Source organism: Zeus faber (assembly GCF_960531495.2).
Source record: "Zeus faber genome assembly, chromosome: 17".
Lineage (NCBI taxonomy): Eukaryota > Metazoa > Chordata > Actinopteri > Zeiformes > Zeidae > Zeus > Zeus faber.
Genome location: NC_137204.1, coordinates 28,174,792 through 28,187,682, shown reverse-complemented (window position 1 = coordinate 28,187,682; position 12,891 = coordinate 28,174,792). Strand labels below are relative to the sequence as shown.

Genomic DNA, 12,891 nt, shown 5'->3' with positions numbered 1-12,891 from the left:
CAATTAACTCATACGGCCGCGATGCACTCATGGATATAAAAATTTCCCTAAACGAACAACTTTGGGACTTTTTATCCGTGGGAGCAGAGTGGCCGGCGGAAATCCTACGCGGGAACACTCGCAACAACAACTACCACAGAAATGGAGTCGCTGTTCCACGAGCCGGCCCACGGAGGAAGCACCGAGGTAAACGCGGCGGCATTCGGGTCAGAATGAGGACGCAACCTTACCGTCCACCTCTGCCAAGCATCCTTCTTGCCAACGTCCAGTCCCTGGAGAACAAGATGGATGAACTTCGAGCGAGGATTCAATTCCATCGAGACACGAGGAACTGTTGCGTCCTCTGCCTGACGGAAACATGGCTGACCCCACTGGTGCCGGATGAAGCCATACGTCCAGCCGAGGCCTTCTCCGTGTTCCGCGGCGACAGAACGGGAGAGTCGGGGAAATCCAAAGGTGGAGGCGTCTGCCTAATGGTAAACAACCGCTGGTGTAACGCCAACAACACCAAATTCCTCTCCCACTCCTGCTCGCCGAACCTGGAACAGCTGACCATACTATGCCGTCCATTTTATCTCCCCCGGGAATTCAGCACGGTCATCATTACAGCCGTTTATATCCCACCGCAAGCGGACACCGACGCAGCTCTGTCGGTTCTGCACAATGTGTTGTGCGGATTTCAGAACAGACATCCCGACGCGGCTGTGGTGGTGACTGGGGACTTTAACAGGGCCAACCTTAAAAAAGTTCTGCCGAATTTCCACCAACACATCACGTGTGCCACCAGGGGAGACAGAACTCTGGACCATTGTTACACTCCTTACAAGAACGGATACAAGCCCGTGTCGCTTCCTGCTTTCGGGAAATCAGATCACGCCGCGATCTCGCTGCTTCCTGTTTACAGGCCTCTGATCGCGCGGGATCTGGTGATGACGAGGGAAGTGAAGCGGTGGACGGACCAATCAGAGGCTGCGCTTCAGGACGCTCTGACTGACGTAGACTGGGACATGTTCCAAACAAGTTCAAGTGACGTCAGCGAGTTTACGGAGGTTGTAGTAAGTTTTGTGACTACGCTCGCGGATGAAATCGTTCCCACGCTGAAAGTTTGGATATTTCCAAACCAGAAACCATGGGTTGATAAATCCATCCGCTGCGCTCTGAATGCGCGCACGGCCGCTTACAACGACGGACTTGTATCTGGTAACATGGACAACTACAAAGCGGCGTCGTACAATCTGCGGAGGGCGGTGAGGGACGCTAAACGGACGTACAGAGACACCGTGGAGCTGCAGATGGAGCGGGGGGACACAAGACGCTTGTGGGAGGGGCTGCGAACAATAACAAACTACAAGAGCAGCTCCTCCCCAGCCACGAGTGTGGACGCCTCCCTGGCCAACCAACTGAACTCCTTTTATGCGCGGTTCGAGTCTGGCAGCAGCACCGCTAGCTTGCCGGCTAATTGGAGCTACACCGCTGGGGACGAGCGCGCACTCTCAGTGTCCGTGCACAAGGTCAGGAGGGCTTTGATGCGGGTGAACACCAGGAAAGCTGCGGGCCCAGATGGCATATCTGGGCGAGTACTGAAGACCTGTGCTAACCAGCTAGCTCCGGTGTTCACCACAATATTCAACATCTCCCTGGCTGAATCAGTGGTCCCGTCCTGTTTCAAGAGGTCCACCGTCGTTCCTGTCCCGAAGATCGCCTCTCCAACCTGCCTGAATGACTACCGTCCGGTGGCCCTCACCTCGGTGGTCATGAAGTGTTTCGAGAGGCTGATTAAGGATTACATCTGCGCCTCCCTCCCCCGCACCTTGGACCCGTTGCAGTTTGCGTACCGGCAGAACAGATCCACGGATGACGCGGTCTCCCAGGTACTGCACACCACGCTCACGCACCTGGATGGCCAGAAGGGGGCCTATGTGAGAAAGCTGTTCATCGATTATAGTTCAGCTTTCAACACCATAGTTCCCACCAGACTGGCTGTCAAGCTGATGGAGCAAGGATTGAATGGTCCGCTGTGCACCTGGATCCTGGACTTCCTCACAGGTCGCCCCCAGGTGGTCAAGGTGGGGAAGTACATGTCAAGCTCCCTCACCCTGAATACAGGATCCCCCCAGGGCTGCGTCCTCAGCCCCCTACTGTACTCCCTGTACACACACGACTGTGTGGCCAGGTCCAGCTCCAACACCATCATCAAGTTTGCTGACGACACCGTGGTCGTGGGCCTGATCACCGACTGCGATGAGAAGGGGAGGTGGCTGACCTGTCACTCTGGTGCCAGGACAACAGCCTACACCTGAACGTCAGCAAAACCAAGGAGCTGATTGTGGACTTTAGGCGTGGATCACAATCGAGGACGCACGCGCCCTTGTGGATTAATGGGACTTCTGTCGATAGGGCGAGCGGCTTCAGATATCTGGGAGTCCACATCACAGAGGACTTAACATGGACTGTTCACACAGACACTCTGGTGAGAAAGGCGAGGCAGCGTCTTTACCACCTCAGGCAGCTGAGGAAATTCCGGGTCTCGGTGAGGATCCTCAAGTCCTTCTACTCTGGAGCAGTGGAGAGCATCCTGACAGGCAACATCACTGCCTGGTTTGGGAACTGTACTGCCCAGGACAGGCGGGCCCTGCAGAGGGTGGTGCGTTCAGCTGAACGTACCACTGGAACTACCCTCCCCCCCTTGCAGGAGTTATACACCAGGAGGTGTAGTAGCAGAGCCCGCAGGATCATGAAGGATCCTCATCACCCCAACAACGGACTGTTTCAGCTGCTGCGTCAGGCAAGCGCCTCCGCAGTCACGCAGCGAGAACAGAGAGACTGAGACAGAGTTTTTTTCCCGCACGCCATCAGAACTGTCAACGCTGACCTCACCAGGGGTCCTAACTGAGCCATGCACTAGGCTCCACTACCTACTGTACTGTATGTAGCATACTGTACCGCATACTGTGTCACTGTTCAGGGTTGTTCGTGATGCCGTATTGCTGCGCCGTACTGTTGTATACTGTGCTGTATTATCCCAAACACTACCTCACACTATTCACATTCACATGCCACTTTAATTCACATGCCACTTTAGATGCACATATCTGTATATACATAGGCATATTCCTTCTATCTATTCCATTTTATTTCAATTTATTTTTATTGTATTTTATTCTTTATATTTTTATCTTATTCTATAAGTATTCCACTTACTGTATTACGTTTTAGGAGTCAGTTAGTCGGTCTATTAGAAAGGAATTTTCTACTTTTTATTTTATTTTATCTTTTATTTTTTCCTAGGACTTATTGTGTGCTATCACCGGGTGCGTTGCATTACATTTCACTGCATATATGTATGGAAGTATGTATATGTATGTGACAAATAAAAAATCTTGAATCTTGAATCTATATATATACACTGTATATTAAGTGTGTATATATATATATATATATATATACACTGTATATTAAGTGTGTATATATATATATATATATATATATATATATACACTGTATATTAAGTGTATATACACATATATCAGGCCCCAAACCTTTGTGTTTTTATCACAGTTTACCTGAAGATAAAACAGGATGTTGCTGCTTCCTGTTCCTGAACCTTTTCACCTCAACGTCCTCGTGTCAAGTCAAAGCACCGAGTTGCTTCTGCCACTTTAACCTCTTCATTCCTGTGGTTTCCAACGGTTTGGAGCAGCGCCACAAGGGAACTTCATCAACATAACTTTCACAAATACCAGGGAGCCCTGCGTGTCCCACTGGTACTACATTGACACGTCTTCATGTCAAGTAAAAGGTTGAATAGTTTTTACGTTGAAGTAAAGCTTCCTGTACAACTACCTACAAGCAAGTTTCAGAAGAAAACCTCAGAACATGAAAACAAAGTACCAGCGTCCCAAGCCACCAGAAGTAAACTTGACCTTGAAATACAATCATTTGAAGGTGACATTGATGCGTTTACTGTGTGAATCCATTTCATATCTCACTTCATCTACTTTTGGGAGTTTTTCAACATAGATGTTGAAACGTTGTGTCCCATAATGTTCAGTCAACCCTGTTACTACAACCCCTTTACTACAACCCTGTTACTACAACCCTGTTACTCCAACCCTGTTACTCAACCCCTTTACTACAACCCTGTTACTACAACCCTGTTACTACAACCCTGTTACTACAACTCTGTTACTACAACCCTGTTACTACAACCCCTTTACTACAACCCTGTTACTCAACCTTGTTACTCAACCCTGTTACTCAACCCTGTTACTACAACCCTGTTACTACAACCCAGTTACTTCAACCCTGTTACTCCAACCCTGTTACTCCAACCCTGTTACTCCAACCCCGTGTCTCATTCAAACTGTCTTCAACAAAGTAAAACATGAAATATATATAACCTGAGATGGGTAAACCCATTATGTTGAATGGTTAAATGCATGTTTTCTTAGATTCAAAGATTATTAAAAATGTAATTTTTCAGTTCAAATTTTGAGTAGTAACCAGGCAGGCTAAATGGCAGCCTAACCGTGGCGATGAAAGCAGAGTAGTGATACTGACCCAGGTTGTACCAGACGTCCATCTCCCCGCTCAGCGTCCGCACTTCGATGATGCTCTGCCCCAGGAAGTCGTCCGACTCCCTCTTCAGTCGCTGCTTCACCCGGGACTTGATGTCATCGTCCTCGTCCCAAACACGAACTTTGATGCGGTCCGACGAGTTGTGGCACTCGCTGGGTTAAAGGACAAATAATACGGTAGATAATGTTAAAAACAGTAAAAAAACAATTCCTATAGCTGTGCTGTTTATCAGCGTTCTATCAACTTTATCTTCCTTCATTTTAGGGTGAAGAATTTCATTGGTGTTGTTTACTTGAGGTTGTTTTGTACGTTTGTCGTGGTCCGTCGGACTTCTGGTTGAAATTGTCTTGAATCAAAACATTTTCCAACATTGTTGTTAAAAGCCGAATTTGAAGACCTTGTATTGACTTTTAATGGAGGAATGAGTTCAGTTGTATCCCCCCGTCCTGGGAAAAAGGGGTGAGGAGGGTGAGTTTGGATGGTTGGACTCACAAGTGGAACTTCTCCTCCCAGACCGGGTTGAGGTTCCCGTAGATGGTCTTGGTTCTCTTCTTGGTCTTGCCCACCTGAACGGTCACGTAGGGATCACTAGAGCCGGTCTTATCTTTGGCCTGGAGACCCTGTGCACAAAGCACTGTGTAGATAGAAAGAGAGAGAGACACACGATGAAGATCAACAAATAACCAGGTGAGCGGGTGATGCGGTACAGCATATTAGAAATGTTCTGTAATCACAATAACTCAAAAGCGCTCGTAGCATTTTTTTTCCCCTACATGGGAATCAAATTTATCAGTTATAGGTTGATAGGACCCTTTAGATCTAGTTTAAGGCTTTAAAACCAAGAAAGGGAGAAACTAAAGCTGCTTTCACACTCTACACTCTGGACAATGCCCAGATAATCAGGTCTGGACATTGTCCGTAGTTGGCCTTTCACACGTGTAGCTGACAACCGGAGATTGTCCGTGTCAGACGCGTTAAACACTACCTGGAAATACAAAGTTTAGTTCAGGTGAGGGGCGGAGGCTGGGTAGAGCGTGCAGGAGGTAGGATGTGACGCAATGATGCTGCAGAGTATTACAGCACACCTAAGATGGCGGATGAAGGCCACTGACTTATCAGTACATGTGACTTTTTTTGCGTTGATACTCCATGTATTTGGACGTATCCGCAATATAAACGTGTATTATCTTCTTCTTCTTTGTCCTCCTGGGTTATGACATTAATTACCCTTCTTCATTCACGGAGAGTGGGCATGTCAACTACCGTGGACTACCCTGTACCACCCTGGAATACTTTGTACTGTACCACCCTGTACTACCGTGTACCAGCCTGGACTACGCGGTACCACCCTGTATCACCCTGTACTACCCTGTACAACCCTGGACTACCCTGGACTACCCTGTACCACCCTGTACCACCCTGTACCACCCTGGACTACCCTGTACTACCCTGTACCACACTGGACTACTCTGGACTACTTTGGACTACCCTGTACCACACTGGACAACTCTGGACTACCCTGTACCACCCTGGGTTACCCTGTACCACCCTGTACCACCCTGGACGACCATGTACCACCCTGGACTACCCTGTTCCACCCTGTACCACCCTGGACTAACATGTACCACCCTGGACTACCCTGTACTAGCCTGTAGCACCCTGGACTACCCTGTACCAACCTTGACTACCCGGTACCACCCTTGACTACCACTTAACTCCACCCGATCTCTAATTGTTGCCAAATCGGCAAATCAGGTAATCTGGCCCTTGCTTTAGCCAGAAAGTATTATTTTCTTTGATAGTGAAACTTTAAGTCTTGCTGCATGCAAGACTCAATTGTGATGGTAAACATTTTAAAAGGTCAGGATCAAGTGAATTGAACTTCAGTATGAGGATTGTGAGCACCATGGTGCATCAAACTAAGGCACCAACACTCTCTACATAGGAAAGGAATGGTTCAACGCTGACACAGTCAACACATGTGCAAGTCCCTGTAGCCAGGAGATTGGCAGCTGGCAGCTGGCCCGTTCAAGTTATACTTTATCGACTGGTCTACATTTAACCGATCCCAACTTTAAGGAACAGTGATCAGCCACAGCGGAGCTCCCGTGAAAGAAATACTGTTCTAGGTCCAGCGGTACTAGCAGGAGTGTGTTTGCCTGACATTTATGTTCTTAGGGTGGGAGAACATGCAAACAGCAGACAGAACAGCCCCCGTCAGGTTCAAACTCAGCACCTTCTCCTTGCGAAGCGGCAACCAGCGCTAACCACTGGTCCATCGTGAAGCAGGTGAGGGGCTTGCTGTTAAGTTAATGGCGGTACCTGTGATTGTGATCTTGGCCGACCACTTGGAGGTGCCGTCCAGGACGCTTTGTTTGATGGTTTTCATCTGCTGGGCGTGGATGGCCTTGCTGATGATGAACACATCCCGGATCACATCGAAGATCTCCGGTTTGTTCCTCTCCCTGATCTTCATCCTGTCCTTCATGGCCATGATGATGTTCTGGGTCCTGTTCTCCGCTCCGTGTTTAGAGCTCTTCTCTGCGGCACCTACAGAAAAAAAGAAATCAATGAAGGCATAAACAGAGAATAATAACAGAGATATATATCTTTTAAGATGAAAGAATTGGTGATTTAAATAAACTGGGGTGTGGTGGACCCTGTGGGCGAGGTACAACTTCTGTACTAGTTCATCAGTTCCAGCCAGAATACCTCCAACTTGCACACTGAAAGTGAGAACAATTAGAAGCTAGGAAAGGTTTTGGGGTTTTTTTGGATTTGGTTCTTGACAAATCATTCTGTATAAAGGGGATGGTAGCTCAGGCGGTAAAGCCGATGGTCTAGTGATCCAAAGGTTGCTGGTTCGATCCCAGGCTCCTCCTGCTAGCATGCTGTAGTGTCCTTGAGCAAGACACTTAACCCCTCATTGCTCCTGATGGCTGCGTCCGTCGGTGTTTGAACAATTGTAAGTCGCTTTGGATAAAAGCGTCTGATCAATGTAATGTAATGTAATGTAATAAAAAAGAGTCGCCCTATTGGTCCAACTCTTGTTTCCGTTTGGTTAAGTCAGTGTAACGCACGGCGAGCCAGGGAGGACTTCCTGGACAACGACCGAGAGGAGGAAGAGTCGGTTCGGCTCTGGGTTGTGGACGGAATTCTCACAAGAATCATTTCATCCTCTCAAAATGATTTATTGTGGTGGTGCAAGTGTGTAAATCAGTCACGTTCTATATTAATTATGCCAAATGCCTTCACAATTTGATCGAAATTGTATTCCTCTGTAATAATTTTCAGTCTGTGAGTCGAACATGCACTCTTTTGCCGGAGTGGCTCAAGACTCCCGTGTCTTTTAAAAGATTTGTTCGCCGGGAACGAATCGTCCTACATCTTCAACTATTAGTCGGGCATCAAAGCAATAAGCACAGTTCTATGGGTTCTATTTGTGATGTTTTTGGAGGTGAACAGGGTAGTCTTTGTCCTCCTCCTCTTCTTCTTTGGGGTTATTTCACGTCGGAAGGGTGCCGACTGGGAAACAGGGGACTGCGTTGCTGTTACTCACGCTGCAGACAGTCGGCGTTGAGCAGTTCCTGGCACTTTTCGTGACATTTGACGCCGCACTCGGAGCAGCGCATGCCCTGGCGGGCGATGCCCCACAGCAGCCCCTCGCACTCGTAGCAGTAGGTGGGCGTGGTGGCGGTCCACACCTCGAAGTTGTGCGGCGTGGTGCAGGAGATGGGGTAGATCAGAGCCTGCAGGGTCTTCTTGTACACGTGGTTTTTCTGCAAATTAGGTTTTTTATTTATTTATTTTTTTGTTTATTAAAATGGACAATAAACGGATAAAGGCACTTTTCACTTGGAAGTTTAAAACTGAAGTGCATGTTTATTAGGAGCAATAATTAAAAAATATAAATGTAATTCGGGATTTCACTCAAATAAAAAAATCGAATCATTTTGATCATAAAAAATATATATATATTCATACTTTTCAAAATAAAAATCCAATAATCCTTAAAAGATCCACCAATCAAATAAATAATCTTATTTTGTAATTCAAGTTTGATTTACTGGATACCTGTGCAGTGTTCTACCTTGATTTTGCCATAAAGCTATTGCTTTTATGTATATATATACAGTATATATGAACTCATTGCAAAAATAAAAACAAACTTTTAAACTTTTCTTTAAGCATTGAGGGATTTGTAGAATTTAAAATCATGTCAAATTTTGACTTCTCCAACTAAACTTGAGATTACACTTGTGCCCGTTGTACTCACCAGCTCCTCGTCCTTGATGGAGGAGCGAGCGGCCATGGTGGAGGCGATCCCGGCTTTTCTGGCCTGGACCAGAGACTGCACACCAGGTGGAGTGGAGGAAGGACCACGGACAAATTAACCCAAAAATCAACATGCGTACAACCCCAAGGGAAAAAAAACAAAAAACCAAAAGGGTCCACCCCCAAAGGAGAGTGCTGCTCCGAACAGAACCAAGCGCAGTTTGGCCACAGAGAGGGAGGTGGGGGTGGTGGGTGGGGGTTATTAGAAAAGGTCAGTAGGGTCAAATAGTTATCTGTAGTTAATAGTTCTTTCTTTTTTTCAGAGGCGTTGGTTAGTGGGTTGGCTACTGGAAGACTGGAGTACCAGGGGGAAGGCAACACAGAACCAAAAGAGCAAAGTAGAGGAGAGGAGGGTGTTTTTTTAGATTAGTAGTAAAACCACTGGGAACAACAGAACCCGGGTTAGAGTGTTAACACCCGTGTTAGTTAGGACACATCCCCCCCTTCTCTAGAGGCAGGGAAATGTGAATCGGTCTAATATTGTAATAATAATAATAATAATAATAATAATAATAATAATAATAATAAGGACAACAATATCAAGCAGGTACCAAATCGGACCAAAGAGACGTGTGCAAATGTGTTCATTTGCACCAGTTGGAAAGGTGTTGAAGGCTCTTCAACCCCAACAACACAATAAAGTGATTGACCAACCCAGTGTTTTCCAACCTGATGTCTGTCGCGGCCACGCCCTTCACAAGGAAGTTACCCCACGGCCCCAAACCCCCGTCCTGCCAACCGCAAATCTAGCTAGACGAGAATCGGGAGTCCGCAGTCACTCAAGGCAAAAGAGTGAATCTTCGACTAACAAACAGAAAATAATCACTGTGGATTCAACTAGGTTCAAGGAAAAAAGTAGGTCTGAGATTTGGGCAAAATTCATATTGAATGTGACTGATTTACTCTTTCACATTCCAGCAAAATGAATGGTTTTGACGTAATTGAATGACTCCTGTGAGAATTCCATTCTCAACTAAGAGCCGAAGCGACTGCTCCGCCTCTGGTTCGTCGCTCAGGAAGAGCTCCCTCGCTCACCGTGCGTTGCCAACAGAGAGTCGGAAAATGGAACCACTCTTTTTACTGAGCGACTCGTCAAGAAATGAATCTCAAAAAACATCATCTTTCATCGCCACTAATAGTTCTCATCAGCTCTCATCGGCCCCTTTTCCCTGCTCTAGGCCAACTGTCGATGAGGGGGTGACGGAGAGAGTGTCCCCATCACTGTACCACCCTGGACTGCCCAGTGTCCCCATTTTACTCCGTTTCCTTCCATAAGTAAACAGAGTAAAAAAAAAGAAAAATGAAAAAATCTAAAATTCATCTCAAATGAAACCACACTGTTTTGGCACACTGATCACGCATCATGGGCACAGTCGGTGCCGGCAGCGAGGGAGCGATTGGGGCGCGGAGACGGCCCTGCAGGGCCACTTTACAATGGGGGGCTATTCATTAAACATTGGGGGCTGGAGCCCCGCACGCCCCACCCCTAAGGACACCTCTGGTTTTCCCTTTCCGATGAATACTTGTTCCGATCAACGCAGAGCTGCTGTTCTGCTGGAGCCAGAGCTGATGCGTGAGATGAATTAGTGCAGCAATTTTGATCTTGCAAAACAAGAACTAGAACTTCCACTATTTATGTATTTATGAGCATTTTAGGTGGAACTGTGGTTGAAAAGCCATGTACAATGGTTGAAAAACACTGGTCCAATGCAAATATGTGTCTATAGATGTGTCTGCTGTTTAAAATTAGTCCCACTTGATATTTCATTTTTTGGAGTTAGACAAAGGGGGGGAGGAGGTGAGGGCGGGGTCAGTTGGGTTCTATGAACTTACCATCGCCTGACCAGGGACAGTGAACGCATTCAAGAGAGTTGTGGGGGAGGGGGAATAGTAGTTTTGGGTTCAGGAGAGGGAGGGAGAGAAACATTAGCTTAGTCTTGATTTCAGCTTTTAACTCTTTTTACTATTTTTTATTTTTTTTTGGCCGATAACGATCTTATCTTAGCCCAAATTTACCTCAAAGAGGTAAAAACGCATAACCCACGACTGGTTCCCATACAGTTGTACTGGTTTTACAACGACGCAGTGACACATGCACGCTCACACGCACATAAACGATAGAGAACACACAAACAGAATGAATGGTGGAGATCAAGGAGTTAGAGATTATAGTGAGTACTCAGGAGTAATCGTTATAGTAATAACATAGTAATAATTCATACCCACTAATTTCATCATTATCCATGCACATCATAGTTATTTATTCATCCTATACAGTAAACCCACAACAATACATACCATATACAGTATGCCATATATGGCATGGCAGCTTTTAACTTAACTTAACTATCACCACTTTTTGTATATTCAATATATTTTTGTATATTAGGCTGTATTCGTTTTTTTATTGGGCTATTTTCTTTGAATATCTGGCCACTGTATTGTGCTACGAATTAACAGATTCTGATTCTGGATCCGGTTCTGACGGCGCTACTCACCACGTCGCTGACCAGGGGGATGGGTTTCCTCTTCCGCAGGTCCGGCATGCTGTCGATTCCATACAGACCGGATCCACCGCTGCCGACCCATGAGGGAAAGTACACGTGTCGTTAAGATTTATAAGTACTGAAGGACACAATTGAGTTTCAGCCATTTTGTTAGTCATATGTTTTGTCAAAATTACTTAATTTTGCCTTTGTTTTTTAAATTTGTTTATTACATTTGAAAAGGTGGAATCGCCATTGCTTTAACATGGAATTAACAAATACAAAATACAGCAAAGTTGAGTGATTTTGACTAAAACATGTGTTACAGTAGTTGTCAGTTAAGAGACTAGGAGGTCCTTTTAAGGAAGTTGTCTCACCATATCTTTTGAATTTGTTGATAATAGAGACATTTAGGACAACAAGTACAATAAGTCAGCTGCCATCCGCTGAAATGGGTGAGGGATCATGTCAAATGTTTGTGATAAGTCGTAAAACTAACATGTTTATGCCAGTGTGGTCCTTTAACATGGATTTGTTGCTGAACTCAAGCAAAAAAGATTGCAGTTCTGAAAATATATTAAAGCATTGACAACAATATTACACATATTATTCCTTCATTTTTTAGAATCATTAAATTAGTATCTAGTATATTTCTTTCTCTAAATAACAGTTGGTCATCAATCAAAGACGGACTTACCCCGGTTTGGCCCAAGCCTGTCTCGAGTTCGGTTCTTCATCACGTACCTACAAAATATATATATGTAATCATTCCGATGAACCTTTTACATTGCTTACCGATTAAACAATACCATGAGATGGGTACAAGCATGTGATGGAAATCTAGACTTTGGTTGAGTTTCACACCTTGGATATTAAGAGTGCATGCAAATTGCCAAAGGGATGAGAAATTCACGGTTTCATGTGAAGAACAAAGTCTGTGTCCATGACAGTTGCATAAACACCTAAGCTAGAACAACTATTTAAAAAAAAACAGTCAGAGATAAGGTGAGTTAATGTTGAAACTGCCAGAATGTTGTCCTTGTACCACTATCTCACTGCTGCCGAGACCCACATGTGCTATTTCCAGATGGAAACCCCAGCCTCATGACGATGCCCCATCAATGCTCTGCTTCCTCAAATTATTTTGATTCCATTCTATTAAACGTCCTGGTTCAGAATCTTGAGCTCATTTTGAGTCTTCCGTGTCCAGTGCACTGGAGGACACAACCAATGGAAATACACTAATGCCAAGAAATCAGTAAAATTGTTCGGAAAAGACATCTATGGGCCCATATATATACAGTTCGGCCCACTGAATTGTTTTCTACTAGTAGATTAAGATCTACTTGGTAACTTAAAAGGGAAGTACATGATCCAAATCTTTGCAAGAATTGATACAAAAGCAAAACACCCAAGAAAGAAACACAAAGGATGAGCCTTGAGCGACTCCAGATATATACATAATATGTTTTTTCTCCTCCTCCTAATTAGG

General features: G+C 45.5%; 1 protein-coding gene across 1 annotated transcript in view; it reads right to left on the bottom strand.

Moving 5' to 3' along the window:
- Nucleotides 1-12,891, bottom strand: part of unc13bb (unc-13 homolog Bb (C. elegans)) — a gene marked incomplete at both ends in the record, with an annotated part of 107,148 nt that overhangs the window by 32,926 nt on the left and 61,331 nt on the right. The window contains 7 exons of the mRNA XM_080017717.1: nucleotides 4,561-4,730; nucleotides 5,071-5,212; nucleotides 6,901-7,128; nucleotides 8,138-8,357; nucleotides 8,855-8,929; nucleotides 11,412-11,490; nucleotides 12,097-12,143. Coding sequence (XP_079873843.1) covers nucleotides 4,561-4,730; nucleotides 5,071-5,212; nucleotides 6,901-7,128; nucleotides 8,138-8,357; nucleotides 8,855-8,929; nucleotides 11,412-11,490; nucleotides 12,097-12,143 — 961 coding nt within the window. The remainder of the gene's footprint in view (nucleotides 1-4,560; nucleotides 4,731-5,070; nucleotides 5,213-6,900; nucleotides 7,129-8,137; nucleotides 8,358-8,854; nucleotides 8,930-11,411; nucleotides 11,491-12,096; nucleotides 12,144-12,891) is intronic.